At 39.6% G+C, this 22,253-nt stretch overlaps 1 protein-coding gene across 1 annotated transcript in view; it reads left to right on the top strand.

Annotated features, from left to right (window-relative positions):
* Positions 1-22,253, top strand: part of DROSHA (drosha ribonuclease III) — a 153,334-nt gene that overhangs the window by 87,436 nt on the left and 43,645 nt on the right. Inside the window, exons 19-23 of the mRNA XM_004385219.2 lie at positions 6,812-6,919; positions 7,642-7,780; positions 8,147-8,207; positions 19,679-19,738; positions 21,082-21,181. Coding sequence (XP_004385276.1) covers positions 6,812-6,919; positions 7,642-7,780; positions 8,147-8,207; positions 19,679-19,738; positions 21,082-21,181 — 468 coding nt within the window. The remainder of the gene's footprint in view (positions 1-6,811; positions 6,920-7,641; positions 7,781-8,146; positions 8,208-19,678; positions 19,739-21,081; positions 21,182-22,253) is intronic.

Below are 22,253 nucleotides of genomic sequence, written 5' to 3'. Positions count from 1 at the left end.
GAACCCTGATGGCACAGTGGTTAAGAGCTTGACTACTAATCCACCCGCCACTCCTTGGAAACGCTATGGGGCATTTCTTCTCTGTTCTGTAGGGTCGCTATGAGTCTGAATCAACTCAACAGCAACGGGTTTGGTTGGTTGGTTTTTTTTTTTAAATAACTCCTTGAGAAGAAAAAGAAAGGCTTGGGTACCTGGAGATGTGCTGTTTGTGTTGAGAGGAAGAACTGAGTTGTGGTGGTTGGTATTTGTATTGAGTAGAGAGAGAGCTGTATTTAGACTAGTTAATGAATATGCTGTCTTCCTAGAGTGACTATCTGGAATGTGATGCAAGGCTGCTATATACTGTCAAACTTACTGATATTCTAACTCAGTGAGTTGTCAGAGGATGACTGAAGAGTGAAAAGAAACATCTTTAAGGATGAAAAGGTTTTGGACAACAAATTGAAGGAAGTATTTTTCAAGTTAGGAGCCATGGTGGCGCAGTGGTTAAACACTTGGCTTCTGACCGGAAGGTCGGCAGTTTGACCCCATCAGCTGCTGCGCAGGAGAAAGATGTAGCAATCTGTTTCTGTGAAGACTGCAGCCTTGGAACCTCTACTGGGCAGTTCTACTCTGTCTTACAGGGTCGCTATGAGTCAGAATTGACTCTGTGGCAATGGGTTTTTTCCAGGTTAGAACTAGAAGAGGAAGCTACTGAGAGGCAGGTGGCTGACACAGTTATTGTTAACAAGGGGATTGTGAGGTTTGGATCATTTGAGATACTTGATTTTTCACTGTAGATGTAGCACTACTTATAAAGGCAGACAAAATTTTTGTTTAAAGTCTACCGACTTGATTAAAGAACCATTCGTATTATATTTTCATTGTGAAAAATTTCAAACATATACAAGAGTAGAGAGAAGTATGAGGAACTTGATATACCTATTACTCAGCTTCAACAGTTAACAGCATTTCTGTTGATATCTAGTTAATGTTTACCTTATCCTGATTATCAAATTTATTTCAGTCTGTTTGTTTAAATTGGGATCGAAGTAAGATCCATATATTGCGATTAGTCTTTTAAGTCTCTTTAATCTATAGCTTCTCATTCCATTTATCTCTCTTTCCTTGCAATTTTTATTGTTATTGTTGAAGAAACTACATCATTTGTTCTGTCGAGTTTCTAGAATCTGGATTTTGCAGGTTGTAACTTTATGTTATTTAACATGTGCTTCTATTCCTTGTATTTCCTATAAGTTGGTTGTTGTTGTTGTTGTTAGGAGCCGTTGAGTGTGTTCCGACTCATAGCGACTCTGTATACAACAGAATGAAACACTGTCCAGTCCTGCGCCATTCTCACAATCGTTGCTGTGTTTGAGCCCATTGTTGCAGCCACTGTGTCAATCCATATCTTCCTCTTTTTTGCTAACCCTTTACTTTACCAAGCATGATGTCTTTCTCCAGGGACTGGTCCCTCCTGATAACGTGTCCAAAGTCCATGAGACAAAGTCTCACCATCCTCGCTGCCAAGGAGCACTCTGGCCGTATTTCTTCCAAAACAGACTTGTTCATTCTTCTGGCAGTCCATGATATATTCAGTATTCTTCACCAACACCATAATTCAAAGGCATCAATTCTTCTTTGGTTTTCCTTATTCGCTGTCCAGCTTTTGCATGCATATGAGGCGATTGAAAATACCATGGCTTGGGTCAGGCACACCTTAGTCCTCAAAGTGACACCTTTGCTTTTTAACACTTTAAAGAGGTCTTCTGCAGCAGATTTGCCCAATGTATGTTGTTTGATTTCGTGACTGCTGCTTCCATGGGCTTTGATTGTGGATCCAAGTAAAATGAAATCATTGACAACTTTAATATAAATTGGTAGTTAGATCTAAAACTGAACTTTCCAGTATGGTACCGCTCACCTCATGTAGCTGTTTAAATTAGTTAAAATTAAATGAAATTAAAAATTTAGGTCCACAATCACCCTGCCTTGATTTTTTTTTTACTTAACAATATATGAAGACTTCACTTTATAGTAATGATAGAGATTATTTATATGTTTAGCCTCAACTCTGTCAAATTGTTTTATGTTGTGTAGTCACTATGTCATGTATTTTATTTGCTTTTTTCCCTCCTTTATCTCTTTTTATATTTAGGAAGGCTTATATATTTGTTCTAATGGTTATGTTTCTAGTATGATGACACTTCTCTCTTCCCTTGCCATATTTCCCCTCCCCTTTTTCCTCCTCCCTAATATATGCATCTTATTGTCTGTTGTTGAACATAGTATCTGCTTCTTCTCGTGCTCCTCCTTTTCACCTGGCATCTGATTTGAAGTAATATCCTTTTACTGCAAATTAATAGCTATAAGACAAACAGCGAGCTCATCCTGCTGTCCATATACTTCTCATTTCCTCTCATTTTCTGAGGGTTGTACTATAGCTATGTTAGATTTTTTTAGCCATTTCACGTAATATTGACATAATACTGACTACTTATGATTATCTGTAGGCAAATTTATGTTTGAAGGAAATAATCACCAGTTTTTTTGTCAGTCTGTCTCTCTCTCTCTTTATTTTTTTTTTTGGCTCTCCGAGACTCATTTTCTAGATGGGAATAATAGGCCTTGAGTTTCTGCATCTTCTTAACACTTTGTCTCTGACCTTTATATTTAAAGGTCAACTTGGCTAGACATAAAATCTACAAGTCATATTCTCTTTCCTTTAATATCTGAAATTAGTTCTAATTGCCTTCTGGCATAAAGCACTGCTGTTGAAAGTGTGATAACAATATTGGTTTCATAAGTGACATGGTCCTTTAGCCTGCGTTTTCGAGTGATTTTTTTCTTTCTTTAAAGAATCAATAGTTTAAATAGACTATGTCTCAGCTTTTTTTGATGAACATTTTCAAATAGGCCATATTACCTTTCTTATACACTTTAAACTTGTCTTTTATCTCAGGAAAGTTTTCTTGTATTGCACATTTTATTATTGTGTTCCACTGTTTAGGTTTTCTTCTTTAGGGACTCCTATTATATGTATCTTGTATCTTCCTTGCTTATCTTCTATATATGATTTTCTCTGAATCCTTCGTATCTTTTTAATTTTTTTTTCTTCAAGTTTTTCTCTCTTCCATTTTTTATTTCTCAAGGGCACTATTTGTAGGATTAGTTTGCTTTTGTGTTCTAGTTTAGTCTTCATTTCTGAAGTGATAAATTTCCTTTTAGTCTAATTTTTTCCTGAGACTTGTTGTCTCTTTTTAAATTTTTCTTTCCCCCAGTAACCTCCTCTGAATTTAAATCTTGTTTGTAGTTTTCTTTTACTAATGTTGCTATTTTCTTAATTTCTTTTAGCTTGTTTCAGAATATTAGTTTACAGTTTTTATATGGTTTGTTGACATGTTTCTGACATGTTTTTAACATTAGTAGGGATGTTATTCTACTCCTTTTTCTTATAAAAACTTTGGCTTTGATCATGCTCTTTTTATATTACTCTTTACATTAAATAAGTTCAAGTAAGTGAAATATTTTCCTGTACTTTTAGGTAGAAAGTGTGAGTCAGGATAACTTCATGGTTTTAGAGCTCCTACTTCTGTTTTTGAAAAGTGGTAAAATTTACGGCTTCATACTATTTGGGATCTGGCCTCTCTCTTGCCTCCTCTTCTTTTATCTGCTACTTCTCTTTCCTTTTCCCTTATTGTCCTTCTCTTGCTAAATGTGGGCTTTACTCCCAGCATCTTCTCCTCACTGTGGGGCTTTACCTTGGAAGGGAGCTTTGGTTTTTAGTTTTGAGTGTTTATAGGGCCCAGGCTTCTCCAGCACTGTTAGACTGTCCTTTCTATTCATCCAGCGAATTGGATTCTGCAGAGCCCTCTCTGGTTTTGGTCATATTGCCAGTAAGTACCTGTTGTTAATTTTGGGTTTCTTCCATCCTTGGAAGAAATCCAAAATCAGAAGCCCTGTTGCTCTCTTTCTTTGTTTTTTCTCATACAGATGCTGAAACCACATCGGTCTTTTTTCTCTCTTATTCCTATTTGGTGGGTTATAGGGGATACCTTGTCATCTGTTTTTTTATGTAGATATTGTTCATAGCTGTTTGGTTTTGCAATTTTAATTGCTCTATTTTTATGAGGGGCTTTGAACAGATTTAAAAACTACACACTACCATTTTCTCACAATCTTCCATAAGAACTCTTTTTTCATTTTATTTTATTGTTGTACTTTAAGTGAAAGTTTGCAATTCAAGTTAGTCTCTTATACAAAAATTTATACATACAACGTTATGTGACTCGAATTGCTCTCCCTAACTGTGACAGCACACTCCTCCTTCCCACCCCTGATTTCCTGTGTCCATTCAACCAGCTCCTGACCCTCTCTGCCTTCTCATCTCACCTCTGGACAGGAGCTGCCCATTTAGTCTCATGTATCTACTTGAGCTAAGAAGCACACTCTTCACGAGTATCATTTTATGTCCCATAGTCCAGTCTAATCTTTGTCTGAAGAGTTGGCCTCGGGAATGTTTTTAGTGCTGGGTTGACAGAGAGTCCAGGGTCCATGCTTTCTAGGGTTTCTCCAGTCTCAGTCAGACCATTAAATCTGGTCTTTTTACTAGAATTTTAGTTCTGCAGCCCACTTTTCTCCTGCTCCATCAAGGACTCTCTGTCGTGTTCCCTGTCAGGACGGTCATTGGTGGTAGCTGGGCACCATCTAGTTCTTCTGGTCTCAGGCTGATGCAGTCTCCGGTTTATGTAGCACTTTCTGTCTCTTGGACCAATACTTTCCTTATGACTTTGGTGTTATTCATTTTCCTTTACTCTAGGTGGGTTGGGACCAATTGATGCGTCTTAGATGGCCACTTGCTAGCTTTTAAGACCCCAGATGCCACTCACCAAAGTGGGATGTAGAACATTTTCTTAATAGACTTTGTAATGCCAATTGACCTAGATGTCCCCTGAAAGCGTGGTCCCTAGACCTCTGCCCCTGCTACTGTGTCCCTCGAAGTGTTTGGTTGTGTTCAGGAAACTTCTTAGCTTTGGTTTAGTCCAGTTGTGCTGACTTCCCCTGTAGTGTGTGCTGTCCTTCCCTTCACCTAAGATAATTGTTGTCTACTGTCTAGTTAGTGAATAACCCTCTCCCTCCCTCACACCCTCATAACCATCAAAGAATGTTTTCTTGTGTGTTTGAACCTTGAGTCATAAGAACTCAGATACGACGATCGTGTCATTAAATGTATTTTTTTTTTTTTTTTTTTTTTTGTCTCTGAAAGTAAAACTAAGATCAAAGAGGTAAACCTCCAAAGAAACAGATTAGGGTCCAAGTTAGAGGTAATTTTCTAATAATCAGAGAACTCTAAAGAGGGTGAAATTTTCCTAATGGGTAATGATTCACCTTTCACAGGAAATATTAAACAGGACATGAGTTTGAGTTCATGCTTTAGAAGTCTTCATGTGCCATCTACTATATCAACTCCCTTGGGCTTCCTGAAATTGAAATGGCTGGAAAACTGTATTATACTTTGACTGTATACTTTGTTTCCATATTGGTATGTTTTTTTAATACAGCACTCAAAAAATACAAAGTGGACAAAGTGCCAATAATTCAAATCAGAATGGTGTATCTCTGAAAAGCCCTTGAGGGCAAAAAAGAGTGTTTTCACCTCTTTTATCTCCCACAACTATTGTAAGGCCTTGCACGTGGAAGTGCTCGATATGTTTTTATTGAATTAAAGTGGAAAGAAGGAGTTTCATTGATTAGAGATCCTATTTGGAAGAACTGATCTTTCTTCTTAAGTCAATCAGGAAACGAATTTCTGTAGTTTCAAGTAAATCCATTCCCATATATTCTTAAATAATACCAGCTTAAAATACTTCGAAGCCTGAAATGATACAAACCAGATGTCACTCATGCTTTCGGCTGTACCCATCCTCCAGGTTCTGATGAATAAGAATGCCGCCTTCATTCTCTTGAGTTCTAGGAAAACATTGTTAAAGAGAAGAAGAAGATATCTCTTGTATAACATGATCTCCCAGTAAGGAATCTATAGCCAAATGAAAAGTGATTAAAACAAAAATATGTTTCATGTCCTCCAGTTCCTTATTAATTGTATCAGTGGTTTTATAAAAGTTGTTCTCAGAATGCTAGATCATTAAATATTAAATCTAGAATGGCCATTGGAGGTCAGCTGGTTGAAAAGTCTTAGGATAGGGATGGGTTTTAGAGGTCTGTGAACCCGTTAACATTGCATATGACTGTGCACGTGGACCTTTTTCTGAGGGAAAACGTAATTTTCCTTAGATTTTCAAGTGCCTTGATCCTAAAAAAGTCAGTATTAATGAATCCTAACCTATTCCCTTATAATTAAAGATAGAGAAGGAGGCACAGAAATTCCTGTGGCTTACTTGAGGCTACCCTGCTGAATACTGATGGAACCAGGTCTATTACTGCTTAAATGAGGGCTAACAGGCCTTGTTCTAAGCAGTTTTTTGTTTTCACTCATAATCCTTTCAACTACCCTTGGAAGCAGCTACTCTTGTTATTATCTCCATTTTACAGATGAGGAAACTGAGGCAGAGAGGTTAAATAACTTACCCCAAGTCACACAGTGAATAAATGACAGAGCAGGATTTGAACCTAGGCATGTTGGTTCTAGAGACCATGCCCTTAACAACTCCAGTACACTGTCCCTCCTGGGGGCTCTCCAGGATGCCATGCAGCCCGTAAACAGTGTCAGGACTTTGTGGTGGAATTTGGGGTATGAAAGAGTTCTTGTCTGTTGTAAAATATGTGAAGTGTTTTTATATTGAGGTTTTTGGTTTTTTTTCCTTTTTCCTAGCACGCAATGATGCTGCCTGTTTTGACCCATCATATCCGCTACCATCAGTGCCTAATGCATCTGGACAAGTTGATAGGATATACTTTCCAAGATCGTTGTCTGTTACAGGTAAGAATTACTCTCTGTAAACTCACATAAAAGCAAGATGGGAGCAATTCATCTTGCAAGTTACAAATAGTGCACTGGGTTCTCTATACTGGGAGGTGACAAGGACTTTCAGAAACAACTCTATTACTCTACCCTGGTTGCTTCTGCCGCTTTCAAGCCCTCTCGCCTTTTTTTTTTTTTTTTTTTGAGGCCGTCCCTAAAGAAATAGGCTACAGCTAAAATTTCTCTTTCCAACTCAGCCCTCTCAGCTTTTCCTTCTTTAAGGCTCTTCTTTCTAGGTGCTCAGTATTCTGATTATCCTCTGAAAGATGTGGATTTTTAGATGTGTCTTTGGAAGAGTACTTACACCAGAGTCCTGGAAATTTGACACTTGAGGAGATACAATGGAAACTGAACACACCCGTTGCCATCAAGTCGACTCCAACTCACAGCAATCCTATAGTATGGAGTAGAACTGCCCCACAGGGTTTCCAATGCTGTAATCTTTACAGAAGCAGACTGCCACATCTTTCTCCCACAGAATGGCTGGTGAATTCAAACCACTGACTTTTTGGTTAGCAGCCGAGTGCTTTAACCAGTGTACCACCAAGCCTCCTAAAATGGAAAGGTCAGGGGTTAAAATTCCACTGGATAGACAGATCCCTTTCTCATTTCATTTGGGATGATTAAAAAGATGGTGCATCTATGCCGAGTTTTTAAGACTGAGCTTATTTCAATTTTAGCTGGCCATGACTCACCCGAGTCATCACTTAAATTTTGGGATGAATCCTGATCATGCCAGGAATTCTTTGTCTAACTGTGGGATTCGGCAGCCCAAATACGGAGACAGAAAAGTTCATCACATGCACATGCGGAAAAAAGGTATGTTTAGATGGTTTTTGTGTTTTGGCCTGTATTCCCCAATGTTGTAAATTATATCCTCACTGGGAATGGTTCCCTGGGTGACTGCTTCATCCTCTCATCCTCCCAGTGCTTCCTGACCCATAAATAATAGCATTCACTTGAGCTGAGAGTATTAGAATAAGGATGGATAAATTTTTTAGAAAAATTTCTTTCTCCTGTTGAGTGTTTTTAATAAGTTTATCAAATTTTTAGACATGCAGATATTAAACCTTTTAAAGTCAAATTGTAATGAGGTAGAAAATTTTCTTTCTACGTTTGATACGTTGACCCTAGAATGCTTCTACCAGTATTTACTTGTGTATATGTATTTTATTTTTTTAATAGGAATTAACACCTTAATAAATATTATGTCACGCCTTGGCCAAGATGACCCAACTCCTTCAAGGTGAAGTAGATTATTTTGTAATAGCTTTATTGAGATGTAATTCATGTACCATACAATTCCCCTACTTAAAGTGTGCAATTCAACGGTTTTTACTGTGTTTACAAAGTTATTCAACCATTACCACAATCAGTATTAGAACATTTTCATCACTCCGGAAAGAAATCCTATCCGTACCCATTCGCACCACCCCTCTCCGCATCCCATCCAGCCCTAAACAACCACCAATCTGCTTTCAATTTCTATGAATTTACCTATTCTGGACACTTCATATAGTCTTATAATATGTGGTTCTTTGTGACTATCTTCTTTCACTTAGCATAATGTTTTCAAGGTTTAACCATTTTATAGCATATATCAGTACTTTCCTTTTGTCACCGAATAACGTTCCATGCTATAAGTTTATACTATTTTATTTATCCATTTATCAGTGGATGAGGATTTGTGTTGTTTTCACTTTGGGATAATCATGAATAATGCTGCTGTGAATACTCATGTACAAGTTTTTGTGTGGACATATGTTTTGATTTCTTTTGGGTATTTACCTAGGAGTGGAATTACTGGGTCATATGGTAGCTCTGTGTCTGACCTTTTAAGGAACTGCCAGGCTGTTTTCCAAAGTGCTGCACCATTTTACATTCTCATCAGCAGTGTTTAGGGTTACATTTTTTCCACATCTTTAATAACACTTGTTACTATCTGTCTTTTGGATTGTAGCTTTCTTAGAGGATGTGAAGTGTTACCTCGTTGTGAGTTTTAATTTGCATCCCCCTGATGGTTAATGATGTTGTACATATTTTTGTGTGATCATTGGCCATTTGAATATCTTCTTATATCATGAGAAATATCTATTCAGATCCTTTTCTCATTTTTAATTGGGCTATTTATTTTTTTATTATTGACTTATAATAGTTCTTCATATTCTGTAGATAAAGTCCCTTATCAGATATATAATTTGTAAACATTTTCTCTCATTCTGTGGGTCAGCTGTCTTTTCACTTTCTTGATGCTGTCTTTTGACACACAAAAGTTTTTAATTTTGATGATGTCCAGTTTATTTTTTTGTTTTGTTGTTTATACTTTTGATGTCATGTCTAAGAAACCACTGCCTAGTCTAAAGTCACGAAGATTTATGCCTCTGTTTCTTCTTAGAGTTTTATAGTTTTAGGTGTTTCATTTAGATGTCTGATCCATTTTGAGTTAATTTGTGTAGGTGGTGTGATGTAGGGGCGCAACTGCATTCTTTTGTGTATGGAGATCCAGTTGTCTCAGCACCATTTATAGAAGAGACAGTTCTTTCCCCATTAAATTGTCTTAGTACCCTTGTCAAAAATCAATTGCCTGTAAATGAGGGTTTATTTTTTGGACTCTATTCCATTGATACATATGTCTGTCCTTATACCAGTACCATACTGTCTTGATTATTGTAGCTTTGTAGTAGTAAGTTTTGAAATTGAGAAGTGTGAGTCTGCAGTTATGCTGTTCTTTTTCAAGATTGTTTGGACTCTTCTGGGTCCCTTGTATTTCCGTATGAATTTTTGGATCAGCTTGTCAATTTCTGCAAAGAAGTTCAGCTGGAATTTTGATAGGGGTTGTGTTGAATCTGTGGATTAATTTGGGAACCATTACTCTGTCATATAGAGTTGCTGTGAGTTGGAATCAACTTGATGGCACACAACAACACATCAACCATCTTAGTAATGTTATGTCTTGTAATCCATGAACACGAAATGTCTTTCCATTTATTTAGGTATTTAGTTTCTTTCAACAATGACTGTAGTTTTCAGAGTATAAATTTTGCACGTCTTTTGTTAAGTTTATTCCTAGGTATTTTATTCTTTTTGATACTATTATAAATCAAATTGTTTTCTTAATTTCATTTTCACATTGTTCATTGCAAGTGTATAGAAATACAATTGATTTTGTTTATCGATCTTGTATCCTGCAACCTTGCTGAATTCATTTATTAGTTCTAATAGTTTTTTTTAGTGGATTCCTTAGGGTTTTCTATATGCATAATCATGTCATCTGCAAGTAGAGATAATTTTACTTCTTCCTTTCCAATCTGAATGCCTTTTATTGCTTTTCCTTGCCTACTTGCCCTGGCTAGACCCTCCAGTACAGTGTTGAATAGAAGTGGCAAAAGCAGACATTCTTGTTTTATTTCTGGTACTAGGGGGAAGGCATTCACTCTTTCACCGTTAAGTATGATATTGTCTGTGGGTTTTCCAGAGATGCCGTTTATCAGGTTGAGGAAGTTCCTTTCTAATTCTAGTCTGTGGAGTGTTTTTGTCATGAAGCGGTGTTGAATTTTGTTCAATGATTTTTCTGCATCTGTTGAGATGTTTGTGGGTTTTACATTTTATTCTGTTAACATGGTGTGTTACATTGATTGATTTTCGTATGTTAAACCGAACTTGCATGCCTGGGATAAACCCCACTTGGTGTTGGTATAATCCTTTTTATTTGTTGCTGGGTTCAGCTTGCTAGTATGTTGTTGAGGATTATTGCGTTTATTTCCAAAAGAGATATTGTTCTGTAATTTTCTTGTGATGTCATTGTCTGGTTTCAGTATTAGGATAATACAGCCTCATATAATGAGTTGGAAAGTTATACAGTAACTTTTTTTATTTCTTAATTTTAAAAGATACTTTCTTATATTAATAGTCATTTTTGTGTACCCTTGAGCCCCTGAAGATCTGGGAAGGAAATGGGCAAGGTCTATGAAAACCCATTAACACCCCTGGAAAACTGACTGTAAGCAAATGCCCAATTGACTGATGAGGCCCTCATGTTGCTCTCTTGGTGGATTATCTTGGTGTGTGAAGTATAGGAGATTGCTCTTTTTAATATGGTGGCTTGGAAGTTAATAGCAGTGCTTGTCACTCTAGGGATCCAGTCTTGGAAAGATTAAAGGTGGGTTAAAAAAAACCGGAATTGATTCCAACTCATAGCAACCACATGCATTTCAGAGTAGAACTGTGTTCCCATAGGGTTTTCAGTGACTGTGATCTTTCAGAAATAGATCCCCAGGCCTTTCTTCTGAGGAGTCTCTGGGTGGATTCGAATCACCAAACTTTTGGTTAGTAGCTGAGCACTTAGAGTAGGGTTAAAAGTGACAGGGAGAGTTGAGACAGTTGCTTCAGTTGCTAACTGACCTCTGCAGCCAAGACAATTGCCAGCCATGGCTGACCCAGCTTCCTTTTCTACCTTCTTCTTCAGATACCACTGCCTTACTTTGTCACTTTGCCTTGACTTGCCCTCCTTGGAGGTTATTATAAACCAAACTACCTTTCCTCTTCAATTAAGAAGGAAAAAGAAAGGCAGGACAAAACTTGAAAATTCAGGTTAGAAGCCTCAGAAAAGAGCTGTCCGATTAAGAACTGTTAATCACACCCTCAGGGATATTGTGATATTGTGATCATGGTTTCACGTTACCCTGTTACACTGTAGAGTCTCCGAATGACCAGTTCAGTATTTTAGTTAGTGGAATTCTGAATACCCATCAGCACCTTTAACACAGTTACACACGTTATAACCTGTTGCCGTCTAGTCGATTCCAACTCATAGCGACCCTATAGTACAGAGTAGAACTGCCCCATTGGGTTTCCAAGGAGCGGCTGGTGGATTCGAACTGCCGTCGTTTTGGTTAGCAGCCGAGCTCTTAACCACTGCGCCACCAGGGTCCACACGCAGTATAGATACTTGCTTTTCAGCGATGAAAACACAGTTTAAATGTTCTTGGTCTCATCTACCCCAATCACAGTCATTGGTATGTAAATGATGTCTTTTGATAGCACTCTTCATACCTCATGATTTATTTATGTTTTCTTTTACTCTTTGTTTACAAAGGGATGGCTTTTTTACTGTGGCAAAGGGAATGATATCGGGGAAGCTGTGGTATTTCTGAATTTACGGTTTTGAAAATGGTACATTGACAGAGAATAAACAAAATAATCTCTCCTGATCTTTGACACCTGGCTTTGCTGCTTGTGTTGAGAGCCTCTTGCTGTGCATATGATCTTCTTGCTGATGCAGAGGTGACCCCAAGTTTCTATTCAGAAAGCGCCTCCCAGCCTCGGCCTCCAGGGTCCACTGGTGCTGTCTAGCAGTCCACAGCTGTGCCCGTGCTGGAAGCTGTGGTTAAGAAGCTTCATTCACGTTTAATTAAACGGACATTTATCTAGCACCTCTTCAGTTTGTGGCAGTTTGTAGGCATTTCAGGAGATCTAAAGGCAAGGCAGAGACAGCCCCCGCTCGCCAGGAGGTGTAACTACCTGGGATGGGCTGAGAGTGCTGTAAACATAAATAACTTAATAGAAGGGAGACTGGTTTTAAGTGCTTCTTCAGTGGAGGATAAAAACCACAAGTACACACAAAACTGTTTTGGGGCGAAGGCTGGGTGCGGTTGTTGTTCAGAGATTAGCGGTCAGTTTTATACCGTGCAGTCGAATAATTGAGTTCACTTGAAACAATCTGTCCTCTCGCATTTGTTCTTAGGTTGCGATTGTAAAATGGCATGCAGCAGTCTCTGCTCCTTGGAAGTGTTTGTTTATCTTTGAAGCAGATATTATAAAAATGCAACTGTCAGTCATTCTATCTCCTCCCCAAGCAAGCTTGCTCAGAATTTTGAGACTTGAGAAGGGAGAGAGGGAGTGAGTGAGTAAAGAGATGGAGAGAGAGGAGAGAGAGGGAGAGAACACGCTAGTAGGTGGTTGGGGATCTGTTTCTGGTACTGAATGGGAAGATGAGCAGGGGAGGGCAGAGGAAAGGGCACAGAGGAGAAGCTCTTGGCTGACTTCTTCCTCCTCCAGTTCCCTCTGAGAGCAATCCTTCTCCAATCCTATAGGGCGGTTAGTCACTGCAGCCTACCAGATTGCCTCCACAATCAGTCATCTTGCCGTTTTTGGTGCCTCAACTCTAGTTCTTAGCTGTAACTTGCTTGAAAACTTTCTGGGACATCTCATTAGCTACTGAAAACAGTCTGTACCTTCCTAATGGCAATCCCAGCTCTCATGACCTGGCCCCAGCACAGCTTTCTTTTCCGTGTGGCTTTCTATACACCAGTAAGACTGAAGTGTTTACTGTTGCCCAGGAATACCCTCTCCTTTCCCTGTATGCCGGTAGTCATTGGATATTAGCTCTAGGATGCCTCTAACATCCTGTCTAAATCCTGCCTTTATATGTTTTATGGTACATATTTTGATTCTCTTGTGTATTATAATTGTGTCTTGGGGCTAATTTTCTTTACTATACTGTAAGCCCTTTGAAGGTTTATGGTCCTATCATTAAAAAACATTTTTTTTCTTTTGTAACGAATGCCTTTCACAGAGCAGGTGCTCAGTAAATAAGTATTGAATGAAAGGATTCCATTCATAATATTACTGCTATCCGAGGTTATTTACTTAGTGAGTAGAAATAGGGAAACTGAGGCATTAAGAACAGTCATGGTCAGGGCCATCAGAGGAAGTTTAAATGGCTGGTTAGTATCTTACTTAATCTGATTTGGGGAGGGCAAGGATTTACAAAAAGACACAAAGGCTTATCATTAATAAATAGTAGCCTGTCTGCTTATCAAAACTACAAAAGAATTAACTTTTATGACAGCATCATGAATATAAACTCTTAAGTGAATATGCCACCCATAATTTTAAAAAGTGTCACTGGTTAACCACATGAATCTCAGTTGTATAGTTATTTTTAACTCATGCAAATTGTGATGAAATATCATACAAAGGGTCTCTGAAGGATTGAGCATTTGGCAAGGTTCAGGTAATCCGTGTATTATCAGTAAGACCTTTGGGAAAGAAGTGCCAGAAGAGTGGTAATGGGAAATGAGTATCTAGCAGCCTCAGCTCTTTCTTTCTTTTTTTTTTTGTTTTTTTTTTTTTTGATTGGTAGTTTTGCTGCTAGGGTTATAAGAATCTCTTGGACCAGCAGAGAGACGTGCATGGACTACTTATAAATGCCTGTGTAGTTAAGGCAGTGATAGTTGTAAAGTGTCTTTTCAGTCAGTTATACATAAGTATTTTGCATCTAAGAAAACTGTAACGATAACAACATGCATTGAATAAATGTGAATTCCACTAGGTGGATTTACTGACTTAAATGCTTCAAGTTAAAACCCAGTGATGTTTAAACTGGGCTCCATAGATGCAGGGGTTCTGACACCCCCACGCCCCAAATATCTGGGTAGATGTAATGAGTAGCAGGAATTCCTGAACTGGGAGAAAGGATCGACTGGCCTCCAAGGCCCATTTCTCTACTATTCCAGTCACTACTTGGGGCTTAGAATGCAAAGGTGAGATAATACTGTTGGTCCCTCCCTCTAGCTGATACCCTTGTACTTGACCCATCCCAAAATGGCTTTCCATAGAGTAAATGCACTTTATGGCACTTACTGTTACAGGGAGATATTTGTGGTTTATAAAGTGCTTTGAATTCCTCAGACAAAATGTGCTGTATAAATGCTGCAGTTAATCTAGATTTCATAATGCCTCTGTTGATTCAGTTCTCAAAAACAAATGGAGTGTTTATTGCTCAGTAAACAGCTCATCCTGGAGCTTGCTAGTATTTGTAAAAGGGATGATTAAAGGAAGTGTAAACAATTGAAGAGGGACCAAAAGATTTGCTACTGCTGTCAACGAGGACTAACAGTTCATTCTGTCCATATTGGATTATGAATTGTTCAGTATAATAATAAAGTGGTGTTTTATCCCTATTTTTGTCTGTGGCTTGTTGCCAGAATTTAGTCATAATGTGGAGCCCTGGTGGCGCAGTGGTTAAGGGCTAGGCTGCTAACCAAAAGGTTGGCAGTTCGAATCCACCAGCACCTCCTTGGAAACCCTGTGGGGCAGTTCTACTCTGTCCTGTAGGGTTGCTATGAGTCGGAATCGACTCAGCGGCAACGGGTAAGTCATAACGTAGATACCAAACCCACTGCCGTCGAGTCAAATTCCAACTCATAGTGACCCAATAGGACAGAGTAGAACTGCCCTGTAGGGTTTCCAAGGCTGTAAATTTGTAGGGAAGGAGACTGCCACATCTTTCTGCTGAGGAGCGGCTGGCGGGTTCAAACCGCCGACCTTTCAGTTAGCAGCTAAGCACTTTAAGCACTACTTCATCAGGACTCCCTAATGTAGATACAGACAAACATTTTCTGGATATGGGCAAATTATTTAATGAATAAACCTGTTTAGAACCATGACCTTTATTTTAACAAACTAATATTCTAACTTTGTGCTTTTTAAACGCTAATCATATTTGTTGTTTCTCTGAAGTTTATAAAAGAAATTTAAGCAAAAATTATGCCACTGTAGTGACGTCCTTCAAAATAGTATATAGTCCAAAGCAGCTATTACTCTTTGACTAGAAGTCTTATTATTCTTTAATAAAACATTAGAAAATCCAAATATGGCTTGCCCCTACTCACTTTCCCTGCCAAAGTTTCTTGCTGTCCATGTTGATGGGATTTTATTCTGTAGTACTTTGAATTATTAGGAAGAAAATGAAGTCTCTGCCACAGAAAACAGGCCTTTATTACAGTCTTACTGGTTTGTGAAAAAGAATAGGGTAATATTAATTTCCTACTGTTTAAAAGCTCACCATTACTTAGTTCATCATCTCTCAGGACAGTAATTTACTAGGTTTCTTGAAGTTATTCAGAGGAATTATGGGTTAACCTCATCTTACTATTAAATGATGCCTCTATTCATTGATGCTTTCTTCAAGAATGATGGAGACACTTTTGGAGTTCTGATGCATTTGATAGAAAGCAAAATTGTATTACCAAGTAGCTTGTAAAATATATATATATTTTTTAAGAATATATTCTAGTATTTAAAAAATACAATGTTATTCCACGGGGAAACTTTTTAGTCACTCTTGGCTAATGGAGTAGCAACAAAAAATAAAATGTCTTTTAAAAGCTAGTGTACATTTGGTAAGGAGCCCTCGTGGCGCAGTGGTCAAAGCATTTAGCTGGTAACTGAAAGGTCAGTGGTTCCAATCTACCAGCTACTCCATGGGAGTGAGATGTGGCAGTCTGCTTCTGTAATGATTATAGCCTTAAAAACCCTATGGGGCAGTTCTACTCTGTCCTGTAGGGTTATGAGTTGGAATCGACTCGATGGCAGTGGGTTTGGTTTTTTTGGTATACATTTGGTAAGAATAGGAAAAGTATGTTTAAGGGCCTGATACTTGTTTTTTTTGGAAACTGTTAGGTTATGAATTCTTCAGTATAGCTATAAATTGAATGGCTTTGCTTTTTTTCCTCCCACTTTCCATTTTTGGCTATAAATCTACTCGTGAAATATGTGAAATTATATAAAACTGAACCTGAATTCCCAAGTAAATGATGCGGTAGCCAAGATTCATTTAATTTACAAGTATTTTTTATTTTCTACTACATACTGAAACTATAGGGAGACTTTAAATATGGAAAATAAACTGGCACATGTGAAACAGAGAACAAAGCAAGATAGTATGTAATTTTGTCATAATTCGAGTGATAAACGTTTAAGTGTTGTGGGAATGGGGATGGTGGGAGTTAGCCAGCATCCCCCTGATCTTCAGTAGTTAGGGCAGTCTTCCCCTTCCCCGCTGACCTGAAACTGGTGCTGAGGAATGAGCATTTGGAAGAAGTAACATGGAAGGGAGAAGGAGTGATGTGTGTATGATGTAGTGAGGAGATCAGCCAGATTGGAGTTGAAAATTGCTATTGAAAGTAGATAACATGAGTGGGTATGATGAGACGTAATAAAGGACTGGGCTTTGAAATCCAGACAGGTTTAGACTTGATAGTCAGTTATTGAATTTGCTGAGAAGATGAGGGTCTGTGTCAGAGATATTTAAGGAAGCTGCTGGAGTCAGGGAGCCAGCTTCTGTCAGGTCCAGGCCTGTTACTTGCCTTCCTTGCTCAGATCCCAGGGGCTCAGTGTACCCACTTTCCTCTTTAATGCTGTCCGTCTTTTCTGTTCATTCTTTCAGTTCTACATCCCTCAATTCCAGATTTTCTCTTGTAGCACCTAGCCCTGAAACAAGCACTCAGGTTCTTTCCCTGCATAACTTCAGACAACTCATCATTTCCTCAGCCTATTCTAATTAGGTTTGCCTCCACCACTTCACAGGGATTACCCATCAAGGTCCTCAGGAGTGTCCCCAGATCACTGACTGAATCAGTGATCTGTTCTCATCTTACCTGAGTCTAAGCAACACTGGGCACAGTTGACCACTCCTTTCTTGAACTGTGTTCTTCTCTTTGGATCAGAGGATAACATACTGGCTGCTTTTCCTCCCACCTCCCTGGCCAGTCTTCTCCTTTGCTGGCTCTCCTGCTCCACCCCTTACCCTTGATACTCCCCTGGTCTCAACCCTGGGACCCCTTCTTTTCTCTAGCTGCCTTATCTCCCCAGTTCCATCATCTTAAATACTGTCTAAACATTAACAATGCCTAAAGATTTATTCCAAGCTTTGTCCTTACCTGTGTTACCAGGAGGGACCTGTCCCTGGAGAAGGACATTATGCTTGGTAAAGTGGAGGGTCATCGAAAAAGAGGAAGATCCTCCCTCAACAAGATGGATAGACATAGGGGCTGCAGCGATGGGCTCAGATGATTCTGAGGATGGCACAGGACTGGGCAGTGTTTTGTTTGTTCTACCTGGGGTTGTTATGAGTGAGAAGCGACTCAAAGACACCTAACACATACCTCACACACACACACACACGTGAACAATAGGTTAATATACCAGGCACTTCATTGTATCTCTCCATTTGGATATTTTATAGGCTTTTCAAAGTTAACACATCTAAAATGCAACTCCTGTGCTTCCTCCAAACCTGCTCTCCTGTGGTCTTTCCCTTCTCAGTAAATGGCGCTACGCTTCACCTAGCTGCTTATGCTAAAATCTAGGGGTCGGCCTTCATTCATTTCTTTCGTTCTTCATTCTTTCATTCGCTCAAATTCCAACTCTCAACAGTTCTTTTCAGCTGTATCTCCAAAATGTATCCCAAATCAGACTGTTTCTCACCTCCTCCACCATTATCTCCCCAGCCTAAGCCGCCACCATCTCTCACTGGGACTACTGTAATTACCTCCTCCTCAGGGCTTCTCCTTCCTGCACCCATTCCTTTGTAGCAGCCAGAGTGGCCTTTGCAAGCCCTAAATGATTAGATCATGCCATGTTCTATGCTTAACCAAAGAGACAGTAATCTACTTCAGGACTGAGAGAAGATGGCCATGTTGGACTTCTGAGAGGCAGAGGAGGTTTTCCGTGGGCTGCTTTCCTGGTTGTTTCTGCCTTATCCTCTAATGTGAAAAACTAACACCCTGTGAGATGTGACTTCGTCATAAAATTAAGATATTATAAGTAAAGGGTGGTCTGTGCACTGCGAAGGCAGGATTAATTTTAATGAAGGGAATTAGGCAGGGTCTCGTAGAGAAATAACACTTTTTCTGGGCCTTGAGGGAGGAGTAGGTTTTCAGTGTGACCCGGTGTACAGAGGAGAGTGGAAAGCTCTAGGACGGCAGAGATCTTGCCCTGAGCAGAGGCACTGAGTATTTAGGGTCTACCTTTTCAGAGAGTACCAGGCAGTTTTGAAGCAGCAGCCCAGTACATAGGTGCAAGAGGATGGCAGTGGAAAGTGAAAAAGTGGGTTAGGCTGGGATTTGGAAGGACAGTGCTTGCTAGGTTGAGTTTAGCCTTTGGGCATTGGGAAGCTGTCCTTAGAACGTTGTACCAAGACCCGTTTTTCAGTATTCAGTTCTAACCCTCACTAGAATGCAGTCTCCATTCTCTCCTCCACCTGATACTACTGTGGAAAGCTTCACAATTGTTGTTGTTATGTGCCGTCAAGCCAATTCCAACTCATAACGACACTATGTACAACAGAATGAAGCACTGCCTCATCCTGTGCCGTTCTCACAATCGTTGTTATGCTTAAGCCCACAATTACTAGGGGTTTATCTCCTTGACTTCTGGGGAAAATTTTAAGTCGGATTTCCAGGGGAAGGAAACTCCCAGGTTAGAAAGCCTGTACCACATGGTATGCTGGAATACTCCCTTTCCCATTGTGCAGGCCCTGATGAAAAAAAAAAGCAAACCATTGCCGTCGAGTCAAATTCCGATTCATAGAGACCCTACAGGACAGAGTAGAACTGCCCATAGGGTTTCCAAGGCCGTAATCGTTACAGAAGCAGACTGCCACATCTTTTTCCCGCGGAACGGCTGGTGGACTTGAACAGGCGACCTTTCAGTTAGCGGCCGACTGCTTAACCATTGCACCACCAGGGTTCTCTCTGGGCAGACACTGATAACCTCCAGGCTAAGATGGTGGTTGGTGCTCTTGATTAGGAGGAATAAGGTAGGGTCTTTTGATTGCTAAAAGAACTAACTCTTCTGTGTCCTTTTCTTTTAGCAGAGGGAGGGAATGTAAATAAATGCTATTTTAAATGATCTTTTGTATTCTCACTCTAGGATTAACCACAACGAACGATTGGAGTTCCTGGGTGATGCTGTTGTTGAATTTCTGACCAGGTAGGTATGCTTTTCTACCATTCCCCCCAAATTGTTACATTTTATAGGTAACATACTTAATGCAGTACCTTATTTGCAATTAGCCACATTAGGCATTGGAATGCTGTATAGTTTGTCTCTTCTGTAGAGCTTAAAAGCCACATGTCTATGACTTCTTGCCCTGCTAACTTGCGCTAGCTGGTGCTGTAATGAGCAAGATTACAAGATGAAAGGCTAGCGTCTCGGTCCTGTCAAGTACACGTTAAAGTTGCTTACGGCCACAAGAGATCAGCTTGTTTTGGTCTAGATGCTTCAGAGCTTATATTCAATTTGTAAAGAAAGGGATGATATTTTAAAATGTCATTTCATTTTCTAGGATTTGTCTTTTATCCCTTTCTCACTCTTTCTGATCTCAAGGGAAGTAAGGCTTACAAGTAATTTTAATGACTAGATTTTTGAATGTGCGTGCGTGTGTGTGTGTGTGTGTGTGTGTGTGTGTGTGTGTGTGTGTGTGTGTCCATCCCAGAAGTGTTTTAGGATCCTTAATATTGGAGGTAGGGGTAGGGAAGTGCATTTTGTTTTACCATAGTCATATAATTTCTCTTCTAAAAGAGATAACTCATGCTTCTCTTGGAACTGTCTTGAGCTGTATTTATTCTTTAGGTAGTTTCTTTTCAAAAGAAGGACATAATGAGAAGGGCCTGCCTCTCCAAGCTCATTTTTGTTGGACACAATAGGACTAAAGAAGCTCAGCTGACTTGACCAGCAGTTGATCTTATAAAATGATGTGAGACTTAGGAGAGATCAGATGTTGCCGTGGTCCGAACTGGTTTTCTGGGTGGCCTTCTTCGCGACCCCCGCGCCCTCCTCGTGGGCCCCTTTAGGACTGTCCTTACGGCAGAGCCAGCCATGTGTGCCACTCTCAGTTCTTTTCCATTGTCCCCATCTGTGCTTGTGAAGACTATGCCACCACCCAAGGCTCCCTGGAAGTTTCTTCCGCAGCCACTCATAACAAATCCAAGGAAAAGTGTCTGTTCCCAGTCCCAGTTTCAGAGCATCGGATGTGTTTGCTATTAGCAGTGTGTGACTGCTTTTTCAGGTCTTGTTTTCATCAGATTTCAAAGAAGTCTTTTAACAGAAGTAGATGCGACAGTATGGCCGAATGGTGCTGTTTTGGTTTTAGCACATTCAGGTACACTGTGCTTACTATCGAATATTCAGAGCCATTGGTCAGACTCTTCAGTGTAGCTCAGTGCAGCTGGTAACTGTTGAGTGAATACTGTGTGCCAGGCCTACACTGGTGGCCCAGAGCTACAGACAGAATGTTGTGGTGCATATTCATTTGTGTGTTTCGTTCTTTGCAGCGTCCATTTGTACTATTTGTTTCCTAGTCTGGAGGAAGGAGGACTAGCGACCTATCGGACTGCCATCGTTCAGAATCAACACCTTGCCATGCTAGCAAAGGTAGAGCAAACACTTGAAGCATCTGTAATGAAGTCTGACATTCTCTTCTGCAGTCTATGCATAATTTTGCATTTGAATAAGCAACTCTTTAGGGTATATTAAGTGTATAATATTTTATAGAAGTGTTTTTTGTTTGGGTTCTAAGGATTCAACCTTCCTGATTCTGATACCTTTATGAGTTTCCCAAGCAGCTGATGAACTCCATGGTGAGGTATCGTGATAAGAGTGAGGAAAAAAATTGACAGATGTACATGACCAGAGTTAAACATTTGGGGAAAAAGAACATAGGAACAGAGCAAAAGGAATGAAATATTTTGTAGTTTCTCTTTGGGTAGTATTTCTGTACCACCTTTGTTTCTTAATTTACTTTAGCAAACAGAATTATAACTTTAAACAGAATACTCCAGACCACTTACATCTAAAAGGGATACTTTTGTAGATTTTTGAAAATCCATCCCCCAAAGCCCAAATCCCTTTAATTAAGATTTAGGGTGTAGGCTGTCCAGCCAGCCACATTGAGTTAGCTGGGCAACATAAGGAGCCCTTTCTCCATTCAGATTCATGCCGGGCACTTCATACATTATCTGACTTGATGATCCTGTCTGCATGTGGCATCTTCTCATACTAAATCAGAACAGATGAGTGGCATGGAAACTTGCATGGCCCAGCAGTCTGCACCCCTCCACGGGGTGGCCGTGGATGAATTGTGCTCTTCTCTAAGCTTGAGTTTCCTCATCTGTGAAGTGGAGACAGCATTAGCACCTGCCACACAGGATGTTTGTGAAGACTGAATGAGATAATACTTTGTGTTTTAACAATTCCCTTTGCAAAGCGCCCAGCACAGTGCCTGTTCATAGTAATCCCACAAAGGTGTTCATAAATTAATAGGAGGTAGTTATTTTTATTGCCGCTGCCACTGTTCTCATTATAAATGATTACCTCTTATAGACCTTTGGGTTTACTCAGTAGTGGGTGGAACTGTAACTCTAAAATCCTCCAGCCCCGAGGAGCCACTGGGAATGCTTCTGTGAGTTTTCCTTGACTTTTGCCTGAAGGGATTTTTATTTTTTTC

This window comes from Trichechus manatus, unplaced genomic scaffold (genome assembly GCF_000243295.1).
Source record: "Trichechus manatus latirostris isolate Lorelei unplaced genomic scaffold, TriManLat1.0 scaffold00135, whole genome shotgun sequence".
NCBI classification, from domain to species: domain Eukaryota; kingdom Metazoa; phylum Chordata; class Mammalia; order Sirenia; family Trichechidae; genus Trichechus; species Trichechus manatus.
Note: the sequence above shows the minus strand (reverse complement) of the source record. Positions and strands in the feature narration are given on the sequence as shown.